The sequence below is a fragment of the Sturnus vulgaris genome, chromosome Z, assembly GCF_052056855.1.
Source record: "Sturnus vulgaris isolate bStuVul1 chromosome Z, bStuVul1.hap1, whole genome shotgun sequence".
NCBI lineage: Eukaryota > Metazoa > Chordata > Aves > Passeriformes > Sturnidae > Sturnus > Sturnus vulgaris.
The window spans coordinates 73,896,986-73,920,490 of NC_142283.1; the positions used below are offsets into that span (position 1 = coordinate 73,896,986).

The 23,505-nt window shown below is 40.8% G+C and overlaps 1 protein-coding gene across 3 annotated transcripts in view; it reads right to left on the minus strand.

The window, feature by feature from the left end:
* The window catches only part of DNAI1 (dynein axonemal intermediate chain 1), a 144,180-nt gene that overhangs the window by 86,020 nt on the left and 34,655 nt on the right, over positions 1-23,505 (minus strand). For all 3 annotated transcript variants that reach the window (XM_088157069.1, XM_088157070.1, XM_088157068.1), the window contains 3 exons: positions 19,784-19,871; positions 18,938-19,055; positions 16,707-16,750 (listed from right to left, as the gene is read on the minus strand). In XM_088157069.1, the coding sequence (XP_088013195.1) occupies positions 16,707-16,750; positions 18,938-19,055; positions 19,784-19,871 (250 nt within the window). The remainder of the gene's footprint in view (positions 1-16,706; positions 16,751-18,937; positions 19,056-19,783; positions 19,872-23,505) is intronic.

Sequence of the window (23,505 nt, forward strand, 5' to 3'; positions counted from 1 at the left end):
AGTAGCTGGATACAACATTCCAGGGAAGATCTCACCAGCATCATACACAGAAGTAGCATCTCTTCCCCCGTTGCTACTCTCAGGTAAGTGAATGCCTAGGGCATTCCATGTCAGACCCCCTTACACACATTTATGCAATTGCTTTTCCAGTTTTAGCTGGAAGTTTCCTTTCTCAGAATATACACCAAGATAGGGAAATATTTTCAAGTCCAGTTTCATGACTGACATGAACCAATCTAACCATAGGTGGCTGCTAAAAATGCTGATCTCTCGTTCCCTCTGCCATCTTTGATTCCTTCCTCTGTGTTCTCAACCCAGTGAATCTGTGGTTGTTGAGCTAGCTGAAAAAACAATAATTTTAAATGACACTGCCATCTTTGGGTACTGATAGTGACATTGCATTTATGTAACACTCAACCTATACAACCAGCAATTCCTAAAATAAATCTAAGGAGGACTAAGTCTTTAAAGCAGCCTGGTGACCCAGCTGTCTGATTGAATGCTAGCCAGCAAGAACAGCTGAGTAGGAAAGCTTCATGCTCTTTGCATGGGATGGTTGGGAAAAGTTAGAGGCTCTGGCTCTCCAGAACAGAATCACAGTGTGATAGCATAGGTACGGAGAAGCAGCAGTCAAGGTGGAACAACTATTCGAAAAAAATGCCTCTAATTGCTGGAATAGAGCCTGCTGTTTCTAGGACTGCTCTATAGGATGTGAGATGAATGCTGACCTGGGTATTTGCTGTTTTCTGTGAGCCCCTTGGCTTAGTTTTTTCATCATTAAGAAGAAAAGCAGCATTGCGTGACCTCATCTGGAAAGACACAGACTCTCAAGGTAGAAATGAACCTCAGACATGACAGCAATGAAGACCATGTAAGCAACTAAAACAGGCAGGCAGAGGTCCTGCCCACTCTGCAGTCCCAGGTCACCGTGAAGGAGCTGTCACACCAATTAGCTCTGAAGTCAGTCTAAACAACAAATAGATAACTTCAGCTCCTAGATGAAAGACAAAGGCAATTAGAAATTAGCTCTGCTGGGAGAAGTGCAATACAGGTTACCCAACTCATAAGTATTTCTACCTTAACCCTTCCTGCAAAATATGTTTGGTCTGGAGGAGGGCTGGATCTTCTCATTGGTTTCCTTGTATCTTGTAATGGCTGGATGCCATAGCTGGAGCAGAAAGGACATCAAATTAACAGTAGAAAGCTGACCCCTGGTGTTAGGAACGGGGATACTGACGGAAGACAGCAAGGAAGGGAGGCTGCAGTGCTCCTGAGCACTGCCTCACATTCTGTGTAGTTCTCCAATAAGATTCATTCACTAGCATTCCTTCAGACGAAAGAACAAAAACAGCTGATGAATGAAAGCAACATACTACAGTGCTTGGCAGGAGTGTTGCTGTTTTCATTTCTATGCTTTCATATCAGTGCCTCCTCCACAAAGCATCTAATCAACCAGTGCTGTACAGCAGAAAATTAATGGTTTCCTTTAAGGAGCTGCCTCACGATGCCAGAGAATACAATAGGATTGTTTGTAAATATTTGATTAGAAAAAGCAAGTAAAAATGGTATGAACACATGCAAGAATTAACGCAGTGCCACCATCCAATGGGACATTTATAGTACAGAAGTGATGCCAGCCACCATTAACATATGTGGTGCTATGCCAAACACCTCAGGAGCGGCTCTGCTCATACAGTATCAGGATTCAGACAGATCCAATCTGTAGACAGCTGATTGACAGCAGCTACCACAGTTTTCAGAGGATACACTGAGTACTTTCTTCTACTCCATCTCTGCACAGCACACAAAAGGGAGAGTGCTGAAGAATCTTCAGAGGTTTTATCTAAACCCTTAGTCATATTTTTTTCAGTCAAAACAGAGGATAGTTCTCAGAGTTGGAAATAACCCTCCTTTCTTGATACTCAGTGTTCTTTGAAAATTTCCCAAGGGGCAACAAAATACTCAATGGGTCATTAGCCTATGCATGTTCCTCTGTGGATGTTCTAATGCAACAGAACCTTATTCTGAAGAGGTGTTTTCTTCCAGGACTCTCTCCTAATAGAGGGACATCAATAGGGCTATGATGAGCCTCAAGCTGCTGTACATGCACATCCACACAAGGAATTAAAATGACCCTGCAGCACAGCCACAGGGAAGGAGGCTCTTCTCCAGGAAGGATGCCTCCTTACTTGCCTAACTGGCTGAAGTGGGAAATCCCTCATCTAATTCCCAGTCCAAGGTCTGTCCCTGTACTTCTGAATTTCAGCTTTGGAGCTATAACAAGCCTTCTGGCAAAGTGTGCCAGGTGCATTTGTGCAGGTTTTTGCTCCAGCAAGGGAGTTGGAGAATGCTGAGACAAGCTGCTTAAGAGGACATGAGGCCCTATTCTCTTGAGCTTTAAGACACTGATTTTAAAAATGTCACACATTTGTCAGAAGCCATCAGGCAGAATTAGGCCTCTCCTTATATAATTAGAGGCCCACTTCAGCCTGATTTTATAGAATTCTTTAAATTTACACTTGTATGAAACCAACACTGCAATAGCCAAGGCTAAAATCAAACCAACATGTTAATAAAAAGTTCTTTTCCACAAACAAGGAAAAAATTTATCTAGCAGTGCAGAAGGCAGACAACATCAAATACCTTTCTAATGAACAGAAATTAGATATAATTTCAGATACTCTAGTAATTTTACAGATACTCTAGCAAACCTAGGCATGAAATCAGAATACAGTCTGGCAGTATTTTACAGACATTGCCCAAATGACTTTTCCTACTCAAACACTGAAAATATCAGTAAGAACTGGTATTACCCTCACCATCCCAACTGGCAAAAAGTTTTCACTGCCCAGTTATCTCAGATGTGTGATTTTCAGAATTCCTAACCTGCAGCTATTTGCTAAAACTTCTTTCCACTGCTGAACTTTTTTCCACCTCATCTGGAAGCCACATTCTGCCCTTTCTCTTAACTAATCCTGCAGTTATGTAAATACGTGTGCCAAGTAAAAGACAAAATGCATGATTAATTGCGCAAATACCACCCAGTGCGTCTTGGAGAAAAGCTGATGATTCAAGAAATCATAGAATTCAAATCGGGAAAACAATAGCTCGTTAAAATGTGAATCAGCTGCTGCTCAACATAGAGCATGGTCCCAACTGACTGTCATTTGTAAATTAATTGAGATTTCGTTTTGGTGGCACCCACCTTGAAAGTCTAGTTGAATAAATTTATACACTGCACCACAACTCAAGAAATAGAATTACAGTCTTAATATTCAGGCAGGGACTTCATGCTGTCAGCTGTAAAACCACACGCAAGAAATGATAAGCATTTGTTTCGAAGAAGAAAAGGAAATTGCAATTTCCAGAGCATGCTGTGAAGCCTGGAAGGATTAGAGGCTGTCAGAGATCCTGCAGTACAAGAGGCATTCAGGAAGAAGCTAAACTCTGATGCCTTTAAAATATGTAAGATCCCACTGGGGCTTGGGGTTTGGGTGGAAATCCTGAAAACTCTTTTGCAAATCTGGAAATGTATTTCAAACTTGCCTTTGCAAAACTTTATTAATTTTTCTCAGTGGGAATACAAATTTGGAAAATTACATTAAAAGTCATAAATAATTCAGCCACAAGAGCAATTTAATCTCATTACAGACAAACTGAGGTGCTTTAAAGGAAGCAAATGAAAAGCAAGGAGCAACAAACTAGCAAAGGGGGAGCAGATCCATGACTTAGTGAGAATTTCCTGTTATATTCTAGGGATCAAAGTGGATCTGTGAGCTGGTCGCTCAAGATACATGAAATGCAAAAGTTGAAAGTCAGATTTGCAAAGGTCCAGGCCCTGTGGGATTTTATTAAGGCCACAGAACTCCATTTTTTGGGGAATCAGTGCCTCTACTTTCACAAAATGACACTGCTTAGAGGGTCATGCAAGGAAAGAGACAAAAGTTGCAACAAGGCTGCCACTTTCCTGAAATCTGGAGTGCTGCAATAGCAGGAAGTTTTCTTTTAAAGTCTCAGCTTTATTCTTTAAACAAAATTCTGCTTCTGCTCTGCTTCAAACCAAAACACTGCTAGCCCTCATGGCAATAAAGGAAGGCTTTAAAGCAAACATCCTGAAGTTATAGAGGGAAAATAAAAAGAAATAAAGTCTTTCAATTAATCACTAATCTCATAATGCCTTGTCATCTCTGAATGATCATATCTGGCAATATCATGCTACACTCGGGGAAAATTTTCCTAGCTACCAAACAAAATTTACTTGCTCCCTGAGAGACAAACTCCCAATGCTTATAAGTATTACCTTTTCCACTTGCATTTCTTCTTGTTTTCTCACTTTCATATGTAAAATAACTCTGCTGAAGACATCATAAATCCTTATGTTGTTTGCAAAACAATTTAAAATATATAATTTTTATCATAGACAAAAAGATAAGTATTCTATCACTCCCTGTATTGTTAATTTCTGTCCCACAGACTGCTTTAAGGGCATCCATGAAAATAAACAACTATTAGTTAATATACTTATTAAGTTACAACATACAAATATAGAGATATTTTGCCTATAGTGGTTTGTAACAAAAATTATATACATACACAGTCTTGCTTTTAAGGGTAGCTACTGTGTGCAGTTTAGCAAGGGGCAGATGGAGACATATAGAGAAGATACACAGAGGATATTTTTCATGCTTCATTATATGCATTCTTATTGATTATTTTCTGCACTGTAACACGCCTCCAGGGTGTTACTGACAAAAGTCTTGCTGAAGTCGATGTAGACAACATCTGTTGCTGGTGAAGGGGGCCTCTGTGAGACCACGAAGCTGCCTGTTCCCAGGCAGTTCTCCGCAACAAGGTACACTTGCAAGCCCTGCCCAGATTGAAATCAGGCTCACAATGTACCTTTCAAGCCAGCAGAGAACGAGATCGAGAAGAGCCTTTCAGGAGATTCCACAGAGTCTTTATTTCTTCTACAAAGAGGGTCGGGTCTGGCAAATCCAATGGGTGAGGTTTTAAGGGGACCTTTTATAGGGTGTAAGGGTTTTATATTTTGCACCAATTAACAACAGAATTCTATAACTAACCAATCTACAAAAGACTTTAGGGGAAGAAGGAGCCAATTATCTAAGAGGAAAATGGACCACTAAAATTACAGAAAGATAACACAGGGGTCTACAGGGAGGCAAGATGCTTCTTGGTATTAGACATTCTAAGCAACCAATTTCTTATCTAAGGTATCGTCTTCCATGGGGCCCTATCTTGGGAGCTTGCCTTTTCAGAGATGGTTTCTGCTCCCTCCACAAATATCCACTGTTTTTCCCTCACCTATTCAGGCAGCTGTTTCATCGCAGAAGGCAATCAGATTGAACAAGTATTATTTACCCTTGTGAATCCATGCTGACCATTCGCGACCACCTTCTTGTCACTCATGTGGTAAGAGACAGCCTCTAGAACAAGGAGCTCCACCATCTTTCCAGGGACTGAGGTGAGGCTGACTGGCTGATAATTCCCTGGGTCCTCCTTCTTGACATTTCTGAAAACTGGGGTGACATTTACTTTCTTCCTCTCCTCAAGCACCTTTCATGATTGCCACAAGCTGTCAAAGATGATTGTGAGCAGCCTCACTGTGATGTCTGTCAGTTCCCTCAGTGCTTGTTGACACATTCCATCAGGGTCCAGGGACTTGTGCATGTCAAGATTGCCTAAGTGTTCCACAACATGATCAAAGCAAAGTCTTGTTTCCAACATTCCTTTACACTCATGTCTTGGGTCAGAGATCCCCAGGGCTGTTCTAGTCAATGAAGACCAATGCAAGAAGGTGTTCAGTAACTCTGCCTTGCCTGAATTCTCTCTTACCAGCTTACTCCCTCCATTAATTAATAGGCCCACATTATCCTTTGTTTTCCTTTTGTTATTGATGTATTTGACGAAGATCTTGTTCTTGACATCCTTGGCTAGAATTAATTCCATATTGGCCTTGGCCCTCCTTGTCTCATCTTTACTTATTCTGCTAACATTTCTAAACTCAGTCCAAGTGGGCCATCCCCACTTCCATCTCCTGTGTGTTTCCTGTTTATGCCTGAGTAATGGCAGGAGTTCTTTAATGATCCACATAGGGCCTCTCATCTGATTTGCCTGATTTCTTGCTCATCGGAATGCATTGTTCTTAAGCCTGGGAAGAATTGATCCTTGAATATCAACCAACTCTCTCAACACATCTTCCCTGCAGGACCTGTTTCCACATAATTCTTCCAAGAAGACTCTCTAAATCTCCCTCCTACTCCCAGGGAACCACTTGCCAAATTGCAGCCACCACACAGGGATTCACCACTAATGTACATCTTTAGCTTGAAAGACTCTGAATCCAACTGAACAAAGCAGATTATTCAGTTGTATCTAAGCCTGCAACAGCAACCTTTTAAAAAAATCGTAACAGAATTCTGTACAAATTATTTACACGATCGAGTTTTTCAACAGCAATGCTTCACTACAGGGGCTGGACTCCCATAGTCACGACAGATTAACAATAGTTTTATCTCCTTAACAAGTATTTTAAAAAATTTTTGAGCTTTAATAGCTGATTAACCACAGGAAAATATGCCTTCACTGATAAATAAACCTTATGGAGCCAACAGTGTTTCTTATCTGTGTGGCTGATTTCACAACCACAGTTGCGTGTGACAAACAGAGCAAATGGAAAACCTCTCAAGGTCACTGGATCCAGAGCCTTTTCTTGCAAGGCAACCAGAACAAATCCATAGCATACCAAACTCTCCCTTAAACGAATACATGTGCCTTCACAAGCCCTAAACAGGTCTTATGCCTCCTGGCATTCATCAGCCCTGATTCATTTACTGAGCACTATGGAGGCAAAACAAATCAATTATTTTAGTTTTCCCTTACCTGGACTCTCTGGAATTCCTCTGAAGAAAGTGACATATCTGAACTATTGTAAGGTTAAAAAAATTATTTTAAGTAGGTATTTTTTATGACTCTACCCAAGTTATCAAACCTCATCCTCAAAGTTCTAATGAAAAGAGAAAAATGAAGGCTGGATCTTTGGTCTTACTACTGTTATCTCTTAGATACAAGTCAAAGCACTCAGATTAAGAAATCTGCTTTGTACCCCATATCAAGGGTTCAACTATAAAATAGAAAGCAAACAGAAGGAAACCAAGCCCTATAAAATACAAAGTGAAATGGAAAAATAGTTAAGTATCTAGCATGAGTATCACAGTTAAGTAATGCTGGTTTGTGTTTTATCCAGATTTTGCTTTGCTATTTATTGACCTAAGCATTGGATTATCAGGGAAACAGTTCATGTGTCAGGGTTGGTTGCAGGAATCACTTGCTACTCCCTAAGAGATAAGGAGCTGCTACACAAGCACAATAACATAGCTAGCAGTACAGGGGCTCTGTGGGCAGCCAGGGCTCATCCCACTGCTCTTGAGCAGATACTCAGGACCACCATAGCCTCAGAGTTTGACAAATTTTTTCTACTTAGACTAGAATGTGAGAAGTAGAGTTGATTCCAGAACTTTTGCTACAGAAAAAGCTGTGGTGAAAATGCAACCTTAGTATTTGGAGAGAACACAAATTAAAAAAGCAAATAGCGTTTACATGACAGAATACAAGCATAAGAACATCTGTGTGTGGGGAAATGAATCTTTAAAATAAAGCAAAAACTGATCCTTTCAAGAGAGAGTGTTTAGAACTGTTTTGTCTGTCCTTAATATCTGTTGATCATCTTCTCGTACTGAGTCAAGAGGTGTCTCAGTATGGATGGTTAGAAAGTCTTCTGGCTTCATCCCAAGACCATCCCCTTGACATTGATGACAAAGAGAGTTGACCCATCTATCCCTGGATTCTGCTGTGCAAATGTTAGGAAAATAATTCCCACAGTAACTCAAACGGAGCCATTTCCAGAAATAAAGCTAAGAAAGGAAAGGTGTCAGACTAGTTTTATTGAACAGGTTAAGACTCTATGGTACACAAATGTTTTGTCCCCCGTGGATAAAAATGCACTAGTCAAATGAACTGGGCTACATAGAGAAGTAAGTGGGTGGAATTTAATGGTCTGCAATGCATTGGAGACACAACAAGATGGCTCAGCAGCTCCTTTGATCCCCAGGCACTAGAAAATCTGTTAATACATCGTTTTTCCCAAACACACCAACAGACCTCTTTACTATTTCATGCATAACAAAATGCTACAGCAAAAGTTCATATTGTGAGTTGATTGAAAATAACATGTATTAAAAGGTTAAGGCTCAGAAAAACTAGGCAAAGCTCACAGAATTTATATTACAAATCAGTAATTAAATCTCCAATTGGAATTCATCTTTCATATGATTCACTTAATGTATTATGGTTATTAGGTTGTATTTACTAACAGAGTTGATAGTGTAATAGGTCCTTTCTCTCCCTGCATATGTGGTAAGAGATACACGGTATTTGGAAAACAAATTTTTTTGGAAAGCAGATTTTAAGTGCTTAAGTGTCCACTGATTCCACCAGGGAGGTTTTTCAAAGACTGTCAGACCATGGGGGAGGATTTTGCAAATGAACTTTGATGCCTTGAATGAGAGACAGTGCTGAAAGAAGCCCCTAAAAAGGTTAGAAGAGTGAATAAATCAGACCCCTGAAGAATATAAGATATCAAGGACACAAGACTTCACTACCTTGAATCTTTAAATGAGGAAATCATATCTGCAACAGACCAAACCTTCAGAGAATAAATATAATATCTTTAACATTTCCACATTTTATGCTTTCCAGAAGATGGTCATTTACCACATGCCAAAATTAATTGTTCTCAATTGCTCATCTGCTATTAAGAGCCACATATTGTCCAGCCTGATTCATGTAGCTCCAGCTTTTCTTTGATCTTGTTACATCATTTGTCTGCCAGATTAAAGATCCCTTTGTTACATGATCTGCTTTCCCAATACAGGAAGTTAACAGACCACAATCCAATGACTTAATAAGCTTTCCTTTGACAAGCTGAACAAACTGAATTCCTTAAATTTGTTTCCCAGGTCAGCCGCCTGGGTCTTAGATCATTCTTTCTTTTTTGAACCCTTCTCAATTTGTCAGCGTTCTCCTTGGCATGTTACCAGTGACGAGCATGCCTTTTCAGGGTAGTCATTTCATCATTAAATTAAAAACTGCTCTTAAAATTTCTTTCAGCCCCCCAGTTCCTTTGCAACTCTTCTTCTCTATAGATCCAAGGAACTCTGATGAAGCTTAGCATTGGAGTTTCTACACAAACCTTTTTAAAAATAATTGCTCTTGAAAACAGGGCTTCCCTCTGTATGCATACACAGCTTGATTTTTTGAACACATAGAGTGACGCCTCTGCTACAAATGGGATCTAAATTGCTCTTTGAATGGTTATTCCATTTCTTGACACCTCCCAGATATTTATCTCATCAAAACTTTTTTTCAGCAGTTATTTCACAGATAAAATAATAGATTAGCATTAGACCTACTTACAAATGGCTTTTTTTTAACATGCTTACCTAAGAGGCATCTGATGGCCACATTTTATTTCTTATTTTATTCCCCAGCAGCTTCTTTTAATTAATACAATGTATTAATGGAAAATTCCTTTCAGCTTTAAAAAGTCACATAGCACAAACAGCATTCTTAAATTAGTACATAGCTCTACCAAGTCCTCCAGGGTGTTCCTTTTTGATTGTGGAGATACTCAGTGCCCATACAAATGTTCTACAGCAATTCACAAATAAGACTCACAAATTCCCCTTTAATTCTTCTCTCTACTCATTCTACTGATGCTTGTTTTCTGTATTGTAATATCCCCTTACAGTAGCAACTTAAATATAATCAGTTAAAATGACTGGTGACTATGATTATGTTTTATTTCTGTGATCGTTTTCCTTTTTTTTCTCAGCATAATTTCACTACTGGTATTTAGATATCACTAACCTTTGTACCAAGTACCATTAATAACTGGCGTCACAAACATTTGCAAAAGGGGACAGTCTTTCAATTTACAGTACAAATATCCAAAATATCCATAAAACATACTTTGACAACTAAAAGGAAATATTCAGACTCTATGGTGGTAAAATACAGTTGTCAATCCTGTTACCAAAAACAGAGTGTGAGCCTCATGGGTCTTTTACCATTGAAGATGTATTTATCAACTTGCACGCTGGGGACATGACTGAAGGAGCACGAAGACATTTTCCAAAAGCCGGAATCTGTTACGACATACAAACGTATGCCAAATAGCAAACTGAATCTAGACTGCAACATGAACCTCTCTTTGAGTGAGGTGTGTGGGCCACATGAATCTCTATCAGTCTTTTGTAGTACTTGACTCAGAAAACTTCAATGGCTTCACTGTGGGGTCTAAAAAGTCTGACAGTCAGTGCTGTACCTGGTCCAGCACACAGGCCATTATGTGACTGGGGATGTGCCAGCCCCTCCTCTCCAGAGCAGTCCCCTTACATGAATTGCATATACACACAGCCTCATACTAGACAAAGATTTTCATCCAAGCAATATAAAATGTTTTTTCTCTGTCTGGCAAGGTCTTAAATCTCTATTCCCAATATAAAAACAAACTCATGTAGCTTAGAGAAAGATTAGTAGGGATTTCTGCTCCCAGGAGCCTTCTCTGCCTGTTCTGGGAACATAATTTAAATACATAAACATATTGGAAGAGCCTTTCTGAGAGCTGCTTCAAAGATCTGAATTTTTTAGGCAGTATTCAATCCACTCGGTGCTTTTAGTTAAAAGTCTTTGGTCATTCATCAGAAAATACAGAATTTAACTGCAGCTTGTTATGTAAATCCATTCCAGACTATGTTCCACATCCTGCATCACAACCTTTAAATCTGCCACTGCAAAGAAGAAAACACAAGCTAACATCTGGCATATTTTGTAACACTGAGCCTTCTTAAACCCACAGCCTGCACTGTAAATCAAGTAAATTCAGGCTTTCTAATGTTCTACTTCTCAAACATACATTTCTGTCCTTGTCACAAGTCTTGCCTGTCATCTATGGGGCTATGCTGTCAACGATGACAGGAATTACAGTGCATGCAAATCATCATTAGGTGGACTAAGTTTAGACCTCAAACCATGTTTTAAATAAAGTATTATCTTCCATGGAGATGGACTAATAACTTTCCGAAATTATTTTCAGTTCTATTTTTTATTATTTTCTAATGTATCATAGAGCTGGGCTCCCCAAATATCCTTCTGGATAAAATGCCCAGATTGCAGACAGATAAATACATAATGAAGTGGGTGAACAATGGCTGATACTTAGGACAAAAGGAGTTATAGTAAATGGGATTACATCAGGTTGATAGCTGGTAACTGGCAGGGTTCTGCAGGGCTCCATACTGGGCCCAGTGCTCTTCAATGTCTTCACAAACAACTTGGACACGGGTCTCAGAGGAATATTAAGCAAATTTGTCCATGATACTAAATTGGAAGGAGCTGATGTCTCCCTCAAAGGCAGAGACACCCTGCTGACAGACACGTTAGAGGGCTGGCAATCACCAACCCCATGGAGTTCAACAAGAGAAAGTGCTGGATTCTGCACCTGGGATGGCACAGCCCTGGATGTACAGACAGACTGGGGAATGAGATGCAGAAACCCGTGCCAGGGAAAGGGACCTGGGGGTCCTGGCTGATGAGAAGTTGGACATGAGTCAGCAGTGCCCTGGCAGCCAGAAGGAACATCCCTGTCCTGGGGGCATGGGGCCAGCTGGGCAAGAGAGGGGATTGTCCCACTCTACTCTGCACTGGGGCAACCTCGCTGCACTGGGGCAACCTCACCTCGAGTGCTGGGGGCAGTTTGGGTGCCTGTACAAGAAGGATATCAAGCTGTTAGAGAGCATCCAAAGGAGGGCAACAAGGATGATGAAGGGCCTTGAGGGGAAGCCATGTGAGGAGTGGCTGAGGTGACTTGGTCTGCTCAGCCTGGAGAAGACAAGACTGAGGGGAGACCTCATTGCAGTTACAACTTTCTCATGAAGGGGAGAGCAGGGGCAGGCACTGATCATTTCTCTCTGTGACCAGTGACAGGACCTGGGAGAATTGCCTGAAGTTGCGTCAAGGGTGGTTTAACTTGGATATCAGCAAAACATTCTTCCCCCAGAGGGTGGACTGGCACTAGAAAAGGCTCCCCAAGGAATGGCTCACAGCATCAAGACTGACAGAGCTCAAGAAGCATTTGGAAAACACTCACAAGCACAAGGTGGGGTTCTTGGGGATGATCCTGTGTAGAGTCAGGAGTTGGGCTTCCATGATCCTCGTGGGTCCCTTCCATTTCAGGACATTTTATGATTCTATGGTTCTCAATTGTTATTTCCATAATTTGACTGAGATCTCATAGAAAACTTGAAGGATTTATCTAAATTTCAGGAGCAGCTAACAAGTAGTTAGCATGAATTAATGATCACAGGCCTTATCTGCATGCAGTGGGCTTCTTTCAGGGTAAGGACTTCAATTCTGCTGAATTATCTCACCTATTATCTGGATCCCTAGACCTAAGGAGAGGGCAAATGTCTTGTCAAAACTGCCATCCCTCTTGTCAGGATGACTGATAGAATAACTGTGCTAGCAAAAGTATGAATGTATTCATTCAGTATGCAGTTAAGTATATAAGAAGATTTGATTTTGCCTTACATGGCATTGAATCAGCAGAGCATACACTACCTGGATTAAAAAATATTTCACTGCCAGAGCCTAAATTTTGGCTGTTTAGAGCATTAGCATATGTGACTCTTTGGGAAAATGCTCTCAGAGATAAAGGAGTGAAAGATGGCTGGGAGACATTTAGAGACATTTTTCTTGGGGTGCAAGAGCTCTCAATCCTGATACTCAAGAAGCTGGGTAGGGGAGCTAAGGCTTAGCAATCATCATAATAATAATCTCTTCAGCCCCTGTCTCCTCAAGGTTTAGCACCCTCCATCCCATTTTACACTGATTGACAATCATCTCTGGAGGCCAAAGAAGACATGGACTTGTTGGAGTGAGGCCAGAGGAGATCACAAGCATGATCAGAGGGCTGGAGCGTGTCTCCACTATGAATACAGGCTGAGAGAGCTACGGTTGTTCAACCTGGAGAAGAAAAAGCTTTGGGAAGACATCACTGTGGCCTTCCAGTACTTAAATGAGGCTTATAAAAGAGATGGAGAGTGACATTTTACATTAGCAGATAGTGACAGAACAAGGGATAACCTTCTTAAACTGAGAGTTTAGATTCAATATTAGAATAAATTATTTACTGTGAAGATGGTGAGACACTGGAACAGGTTGACCAGGGAAGTTGTGGATGTCCCATCCCTGGAAATGTTCAAGGACTGATTTGATATCCTGATCATGATCTCGTGGGTGGCATTCCTACCAGTGGCAGGGGGAATTTGTTTGAATTGAACAATCTTTAATGTTCCTTCCAACCCAAACCACACTATGATTCTATGATGCCTTACCTATGTCCCTCAAATTCATATTTGGCTAAAAAATATTTTGCTAGAAAACAAAGTATTTGGCCTAAAACAAGTCTCTGGGGCTTGAAACAGGCTGTGTACAAACCTAAGTGATATAACATGAAGATCATCTTAGTTTTTATTAAATCTTTCGAGTGAGTAGTGGATTGGGAATTCACTACTAATTATTTTTTCCAGTATTTGTTTTCTAGATAGAGGGAAATGAGGCATCTTGAAGAAAAAAACAGGCAAATAGCATATCTCCATGCATATCTCCTCTCAGTCCCTGCAGAATTACTTTCTCCCTCTGTGAGTGAGCTAGTTTTACTTTTCATTTTCTTGATTCTAATCTCTGATTAAAGTGCCTGATTCTGAAAATGTCTATGAAGTAGAGAGGCAAACAAGAAGAGGCACCTCTGTAAAGGCCACTTGGTTCATTTTCTCCTCTCCCTGCTCCTTCTTAAGCACCCTAAGCATGTCCTGTTTGGGAATATCCTTATTGCAGTGACCAACCATCCATCAGCCTCAGTCAGTGCAGGGCAGGAAACAAAAGATTAGCCATAGTCATTGGACAGTTCATTTGAGAAATGGGAAAATACAAGACTGTCTAGTAAGCATGCTCAATCTCCCTATATTTACCTGCCTCTACGTTATAAGAGAGTACAACCAGAGCTGTTCCATGTTCTGTGTTCCACCATTACTCTTCAGCTTCAGGGAGCCTCAGGACATCTACTAAGAGCCAGTTCATCTCCATGAAAGCTCTGGTCTGGATTTGACACCAATTTAATTTGATCACAAAGTTGCAGCAACTCCTACTTTGGATGCAGTCACACCAGTGTAAGGACCTTGTGTCAGCATTACTTATGCTGATTTTACACTAGAAAACTAGTACAGCGTATGTATCTTCACGTGCTTTGCTTTTGCCTACATGAAGCCCTATTTCAGACTGTGAAGAACTGAGTAGATATCTTTGCCAAATACTTCAAATTGCCAGTGCTTTGTGTGTGAGTCCGTACTCTTCACACACCCTTGTGAGTGGCAAGTTACATCCATTAAATCCAAAGAAACTGTGGGATAAAATACATTGGCCATAGAAACAATGGTTTTCTTTAATCAGCTCGTATGCTGACAGTCGGAGCTGCACATAAAAAGCCATTTCTGAAGTCTGTCAGAGACACAATTGCTTTTGGAACATGAACTGAGGTGATGGCAAAGAGCTTGTATTCACAGTGTTCCCATCAGCAAGGCAGAACACAAGCCCAACACCCACTAGAGGCTCTTTGAACCCTGTACTGAAAGTTGTCAGTGTAGCCAGAAACCCAGCAATCTCATTTATGCAAAAACAAAAACAGAAAGACAGCTCCTCCTCATGGGAATGAAAATTAGTTCCAGCCAGGCAGCATAAAACCTGCATTTCAAGTTACAATGACAATATTTCCTTGTTCAGAAGAGCCTACCTCATGCCAAAGAAACATTATTAGCATCAGAAACCCTATCCAAATAAATCATTGGAGAAGACTGCAGAAATAGAGTACAAAAGCAAGAGGCTAGGGCCCTCTCTGTGAAGAAAGCACCCACTACTCTGGAGTGGTGTCAACCCACAGTAAACAAGGGATCTTTTGTTTCAAAAAGTACACTTTAGGCAATAGGACAAATGTGTTACTTGTATTTTGGCAGTGCTCCCAAATGCCTGCTGCACAGAAGACTGGTGATGTAATGATGGCCACAGCAGACCCAAAGATATCCCAGCCGTTGTGTGACTCTATAATCATTTCCTCCGGGCTGGATTTATCTCACCTCACTTCAGTCGTCTAAGAGACAAGCACCCAGGCTAGGTGTTCTGCCTTGGCTCACTTGTGAGGAGGCATCATCCCTTCCAGAGAGCCACTTAGCTCCTCCCTTGAACATTAGGATGGATAGCCTCTGGATGTACTGATTTCTGCGTGCTGACTAAAGGGGTGATCTAGAGCAGAGTCTCAGCTCTCAGCTGTTAGTTGCCTTCAGCTGGCTGAGACAAGCTATGCCCTCTGTCCTCTATAAAAATGGATTAAGATTTCTGGCTCTCTTGTCCACTTACATGGCAAGTCACTGAGGTAGAGTCTCCCTCCCTTTGCATCTCTGTACGGCCTTTGGCTCAATGGACCCTGGCAGAACTAACTATTAATTTGCACAACCCAGAAAGCACACTGGTCTTGCCTAGTATACAAAGCATAGGAAATTAGAACAATTGAAGAATAGGTTATTGAATGGGTTAAGCAGGGAGATTACCTTCCAGGTGCTTGTATCTCTCCTCTGACACCTGGCTGGTAGGGCAGTGGGAAGGCTCTGTTAAATTCCTGCACTCTCTCAGCACAGGGATGTGAGAACAATAAGATTTTGCTGTGCTGTACAAGGCAAGGACATCCTGAGCATTTCACACCATGCTTTCTTTTCCAAAAGCTGATTCTAATCTGATCTGCAGAATAGCTGCTGCTTGCTGAATTAAAAAGTGTCAGGCCAATTTAGGCTTCTTGGCAAACTAACAAGAACATTTTCAGAGCTCAGATGGAATGAAAGTCAAAAGAAAAATGTAAGTTTAAAAGGAAAATGAAATTTTGCAATATTGCAAACAAAGCACAGTCCTTACTAGTATAAATGAAGATAACCCATCTGGTTCCATTGTCAGAGCACAGAAAAAGACATAAGAATGAATACATATTTGAGATAATACCAAAGGCTCCTGTAGCCACTCTAGCCAAGTATCTTACACCAACGTGCAGCAATTGTTTAAATTGAGAATTTCAGCAAATACAGGTCTGTCACCCTGTATATACTCAAGCTTTCAGCAGCTCACAGCTGTAACTTACTGAATCAGATAGTTTATCCCTCCAACAGCAAACTGGTCCTCCATGAACCTATCTGAACTCTTTTAAAACCATGTGTATTTCCATTCTCCAGACCACAAAGGAAGGATGAATAGTTCAGAATAGTTCCATTATATATCATGTTATCCTATTTTAAATTTGATCTGGTCCTACAATAATTGCTGTCTATGTCTATGTATTTCTGAATGTTCATGTCATGGAATGGAAAGGCCTAATCCCTGTACTGAGTTAAATCTCAATTTATTGCTATGAAACTAAGTGAGTCCTTGCTATGAGATGCAATCCATGCCTCAGGGGATTGTCTGAATTGATCTCAGAGCACTTGTTAAATATTTTAGATATCTCAATTATTCTTTTTGCATTTAATACTTACAAGAACCATACCCCACTGCAAATAGGTCCTTGTACTTTGGATTCCTGTAATGAGAAAATATATATATAAGATTGCATTTATTATTTACCATGTAGTACCACAGCAATGCACAGTGTTTCACACATTAACTTCAGAGTCCATTCTCACAGAACTGACTGCAGTCAGTCTGAGGGTTCTGCCCTTTGACCATATGCACTAGTAAAGCCTGTGATTAACTCATGTTGCACAAAAAAGCGCAGCATTAGAAGATCAAAACAGTAGATGAAAAAGATAAAAAGACAGACATATCAATCTCCATCACTTCTTGGCTTATCCATTTCATAATTGTGGAAAGTTTACTTTTAAAAATGAGATCTTTGAGGAAAGCAAAACAGCAGGAATATATTGATTCCCATCTTTCAGTGGCAAGAATTAGAGTTCCTAAATCAATAAACTCACTTTCCCTACCAGTTATTAAATTATGAAAGATGCTTCCAGAGACAGCTATCAGTTCATAAATTCATGATCACAACCACAAATTAGGAAGGGAAACTCCCTTCTGACCCTGCTAGTGAACAGTGTGTATCTTGTGGCAAATACTGACAATGAGCAATTAGCCATCTTCTATGTCTTCTAAAGTCCTTTACCTGAAAAACATCTACTCTCTCTACAACCTCTCCTGTGGGTGGTAGTTTACTGTAGGTAGGGTTTCCATGGGACAAAGACCAATTCTGTTGTTATCCCTGAGCTCACACAGCACACCCAGTGGGTAACAATCCCGTGAAATGAACATATGTGGAAATCATATGTATTTTCTCTGACTTGCTACTGTGAGTTGAAAAAATAAACCCACTTCTCTTTCCATTTCTTCTTTCTCATTTGGGCTAATACCTAGGCATTCTATGCTCTTGTTCTTTTCACTAAATGCACCACCACTGCTAAAAATGAGAGAATAAAAATTGAATTAGAAAGGCTTATTCCATAAAGCAATTTGGAGTAATTCTTCCAATTTCATAGCCATCTTTCTGTTATCATTTCCTTGAGACGAGTTTAACAGCAGTACAAACTACTTATTAAAGATACCTTTTCTCCCAATTTTGCTTCCCATTTTTACTGTTATCTGTAATTCTTATACAGCTGCATGCTTGATACTCTCTTATATAATACCACAGTGGTTTGAAAAGCAGAAGACGTCAATCCTGCTCTGTCTCTCCATAGATTCTCATTGTCAAAGGACCAGTGTGCTCCCACAAGCAAATTAGAGGAGGCCTACCTGCAGGGGAGCACCGGGCAGGGTCTGACTAGTATGTCTCATACTCAATGTATGAACCAAGACAGTTCTGAGGAGGATCAAGCATGTTAAAAAGTGAAAGGACTCATTTGTTTGGTGATAAGAGGGTTTTTTCACAGTAATAACCACAGCAATAATATCCAGAAAAAAAAAAAGAGTAGATTTGCAAGTGTCAGTGATGATTTTTGAACTGATCAAATATATAAAAGGGCACTGCAGGGCAAACACCTACTGCACTGAACTGTGCAACATCCCAATACACAAACACCTCTCTTGTCTGGAGGAGAAGCCATGCGAGGAGTGGCTGAGGTCACTTGGTCTGTTCAGCCTGGAGAAGAGGAGACTGAGGGGAGACCTCATTGCAGTTAAAAGGTCTTTGTGAGAAGAAGTGGAGGGGCAGGCACTGATCTCTTCTCCATGGTGAGCAGTGACAGAAGCCAAGAGAATGGCATCAAGTTGCATCAGGAGGGAGCGACATTGGATCTTAAGAAAAGGTTCTTCACCCACAGGATGGTTGGGCACTGGAACAGGCTCACCAGGGAAGTGGTCACAGCACCAAGCCTGACAGAGTTCAGGAAATTTTTGGTCAACACTCTCAAGCACGTAGCAGGATTTTTGGGGCTGTCCTGTACTGTCCAAAGATGTGACACATCTATCCTAGCTTTCCCAAGAAAAGACTCTTCTTTGCCCTACTAACCACACTCACTTTTCCCCAGCGCTGTACAGAGCCTGCTCTGCCTTCAGTTTCTGCTGAAGGGCACAAGCCTGTCACATTCAGCCCTACACAATCTTCTCTGCAACCAGAAGCACCAGGCCCATTTCAGTGCTGCCCAAGGAGCTGACTGTAATAAATCAAACCTGTGTTCCCAGAAAAATCAGTCCTGCCTCGTAAGATCCCGTTACATTCCATTCCACTCTTCTATGTAACAGTCGAGATAAAGTTTGGAATTAAGAGACTTACCAGGAGATGGCAGTAACTGCAAGTTTCTTGGTTTTTTCATACTGGAACTTCCAGAGTGGGAGGAGGGTTCCTTCCTGGCCTCTGAATTCATCTGATGCATCCTCAAAATATTTAAAATCTAAACCAAAAAAAAATCAAGGAAAAGGTCCCACTATATAAATAAGAAATAAGTCAGCACAGTTCAGTATCAGGGAAGCTTTAAAAGACAATCTGTTCTCCTCACAACCTCTGCACAACCCAATTGTTCGTGTAAAATCTGTCTCAGCTCTTAAGTCCTATCTCCGAACCAGCAACACAGCCCTTCAAATGCGTTTTATTGAGTCCTCACACATATACGAAAAATAAAAATCAAACTGATCATCAGAAGACAAAGGATTAACAAGAAAATAGAAGCCCAGAGCAAGGTACAACCTCAGGCTACTCCCAGAGCTTCAGGGCCCTTCAGGAAGAAGCTGAGCAGAGACTGCAAAATTACATTAAGACTGAGTACATTGCCGTGGTTGGTATGTGAACAAGGATCAGCTCTGCTCTGGCTGCTGTCACCAGCACCTGCATCCAGGAGTGAAGTACCCGCTGAGGGAAGGAAGTGCTACAGGAAGGGCAGTGCTCACCAGACCTGCTGTTCCCAGTCAGCTCAGAGCAGGGCTGATGTGGCATGCTTTTTGCATGCCCATGGTCTGATGTATTATTTGCCTTGTGTGAGTCAGCAGGTTCCTATACCTGCTCATTTTACTTCTGTTTCTCTATTCTGTTCTATTCTGTCCTGTCCTTGCTGTGGCTGTAGGTATTTATCTACAGGACTGACACTCCAGACTTGCGTTAGAAGCACCTCTCAGTGAGCCATACCTTGTGCAATGTCATCAAATGTATTCAGGTTCACCATCCGTTCCGCTATTTTAGCAGCCTTTGCGACCTTGCTTAGAGAATCACTGTGCTGAAAAGAAAGGAAGAGAAAATGCATCTCCTGTCTGTTTACAGGTGCCTCAGACCTCATGTGACTGAAAAACTTGAGTCCTTTGATCTTGAATAGAGATTAATTTGAAATGTGTCATACCAGCACCTAACGATTCAGGCACTTGAAAAAATGTAATTGCTTTATTATAAATTTAGCAAGATGCCATCCACTGATAAGCTACAGTAACTTCAGTGTTTGTTCCTGATTCAGCTCAATACAGGTACTTACCCACAAAGGTAGATAAGAGTCTTGTCTTTCAAGGTAACTCCTGACAGGATGACCTAAAAGGATACACATGATTCCTACCCCATCTCCCTGTGTAACAGTTCACCAGATTTGATGATGAAATCAGAGGGGTTTGATCAAGCATGGGCAATCTCATCTCTACCTGGAGAGCTCTAAAGTCCCATGCATTAAGTAAACATTACAGGATTTAGGAGTCCTTCAGTCAATCACTGGGTAATTCCAATCTGATCCATTCACACATCCATGGACAAGTGAAGAAAAAGAGAGGCCAGAAGGCACTGTTTGTCTGTCAGCAGGTGGCAGGTTCATATGCTTATCTGACAGAGCCCTGTGGCTGATCACCATATCTTACTAAACTCCATTCTCAACTGTTTTTTGTGAGTGTGCTCTCTATACTCTGTGTGTTTATGTGCGACCACTAGTGAAATCCAAACTGGACCAACTAGAAAGGACAAGAAGCATGGGTACCAGCAGTGGGAAGGACAAAGCTTGAAAGTCCACGGACTGTGCTGGACCATATAAGTATGCTGTCATCACAGCTCTGTGCAATGATGTCAGAATGCCAAGGCATATATAAAGTGCTCTGAGACCTTGCTGCTCCAAGTACCTGGATCCCCATCCACTACTTTCCCAAAGCCCCACCAGCATTTCAAAGACTTTAATCTTCAAACCCCTGCTATGAACTGATTGGCTGCATAGTAAGATTTCCTTCATAGTGACAACACTGGAAAGAAATATGCCATCCTTGAAACAGCTCACAGAGTGACCTGAACATGAAAAGAAAAAGTGAAATGGGTTGACCAAACTACTACACACAATCACAGTCACAGTCACAACTAAGAACATGGCTTCAGATTATGTGTGTCCAGCCCTTTGCTTCTTTCCTGGGCTCTGCAGAGACTCAAAGGAGATTGAGTCTCATTCAAAGAGCATGAAGTTAATAGAGCTTCACAGAGATGAGAGGACAAAAGAGAAAAAAATTCTATAAACTGTTACATTTTTTTATAAACCCATGGTTTGCTTACATCTCCAGTAACATGTGCAGTCCTCTTTTCCTAGCCTAGAAAAAATCAAGAAGAACTTGAAACTAAGTTCAGAGAAAGATATCAGATCAAGTCAGGGGATTCTGCCCCTCTGCTCTTCTCTGGTGAGACCCACCTGGAGCACTGCATCCAGCTCTGGGGTCCCAGCACAGGAGGGACAGGGACCTGCTGGAGTGAGCCCAGAGTAGGCCATGAATATGATCAGGAGCTGGAGCCTCTCTCCTATGGAGACAGGCTGAGACAATTGGGGTTGTTCAGCCTGGAGAAGAGAAGGCTCTGAGGAGACCTTAAAGCACCTTCCAGTGCCTAAAGGAAACCTATACAAAATATAGGTAAGAACTATTTATCAGGAAGTATAGTGACAGGGTGAAGAACACCTGTTTTAAAATGAAAGAGGGTAGATTTTGATTAAATACTAGAAAAAAATTCTTTACTGTGCGGGTGTTGAGGCACTGGCACAGGCTGTACAGAGAAGTTGTGGATGCCCCATCCCTGGCAGTGTTCAAGATCGGGTTGGATGGGGCTCTGAGCAACCTGGTCTAGTGGAAGGCATCCCTGCCCATGGTACAGTGGTTGGAATTAGATGATCTTTAAGGTCCGTTCCAACTCAAACCATTCTATGAATTTATAACACTATGATTCCATAAATTCTGTTTCTGGGGGGTGTCAGTGGAAACTAGGCCATAAATTAAAAAGAAACAAAACAAATCAGAACAACCTTGTAAATGCAGAAGCAATATATTATTCAATTGATTTTTTTTTTTCTGCAAAGCAGGAGACTCTCCAGATGAATCAAAAAAGTTTTAAGTCAGCTTTTCTGTCAGGTAGCTATGCTGTTAACAACACATCCATGACTACATTTTTGACATTATAAGTGGATGAGTGTAAGTTATTTTCTCTTTGTATCCTGTCCTGTCTCAGACTTTATTTACTCTGTATGCTGCTGAAATAAATCTTCAGAGGAAGTGCTAGGCCTAATTTTTCCTTTAAAAAAAAAATCTGTTTGAAACACACTTTTCCACCTTAGGCCAATTCTGAGCTGGCTAGCCAAATGCAAGGAGAGCTTGTAAGATAACATGTTTGTTTTGTTTATTTCTGTGCATAAGTTATTTTTAGAACAGCAATAATGTTAATTGAATCATATGTAAGATGGATAATGGGCTAACACTTTGGGAAAAAATGTCTTGGTCTTGCTCTGTAATTCCTTATCACTAATTGCCTCATACTTGACTCTCAGTAGCTGGCCAGTTGCAATATGTGACTCCCATAAACTGAAGCATGAACAAAAGCTTCTACTGTGTAACTGCATCTCCAGGAGACAAACCCCACTCCAAAATCAGTGCAATAACAGCTCATACCTCTAGCAATATACATACTGCCACAAGAAGAGCCTCTGGTTTGCAAAGAAAGAAGCACAGCACAGGGCTATTGTCATTTGCTGCCCAGCCAACACCTGAATGCAAACACCAACTGTAAATCCCAAATCAAGTCCCTCAGCTCAAATCATGTCAAGCAGTTATTAAATTCCATAACTGTACTCATCTGTTCATTTTCACTCTTTGCTTTTAATTCTGAGAAACTGCAATCAGAAAATCGAAGGCAGGGGAGCCAGTAACAACTCATGCACTCCTTGGGATGACCAGGAACAGGTGAACAATAATGTGAAAGTTAATTGCATTCTAAATTCATCTATTATACAAAAATAATAGTAGCCATCATCCAAGAGCTTCCAAAGGATATTTGTGACCCTGTAGGCTGTCTCACCAGGCACATCTCAGACAGGGATAACACTACTGTGAGATAGAAAAGTGAGACAGAACTTCACATGATTCAGAAATGCACATTTCTCTGTTAAATATAAATTTTGTTTGGACTTCTTAGGACAATGATCATCAACCTCTGTTTCAGAGGAGATCAGAGACTGTTCCACTGCACAAAGTTCCTGCTTTAATTTCCTATTTTAATTAATTCAATTTATATTTTAATTTTTATATTCCTAATTGGTTGACATCAGCTGTATTTCTGTTGACACTATCCTCTTCCTAAATAATTCTCTCTCTCTCTGTTACCCACATCAGAGTCCCTACCTACCTTTGCATTAACAGATAAACATGCTAAGATTAGCTAGTGTTGTATATTAAAGATTTTGATTTCTCACGACATTTTCCATATCTATGCAGGTTTGCCATCAATTATCTTTGAAAAGCCATGATCAAAGTCACATATCCCTGTTCTCCTGAAAAGGTATCAGCCCACCTTACATAACATAAATACCTTCTCTGCTATTCATCACAGGGTAAATTCCAGCAACAGACTTGTTTCTC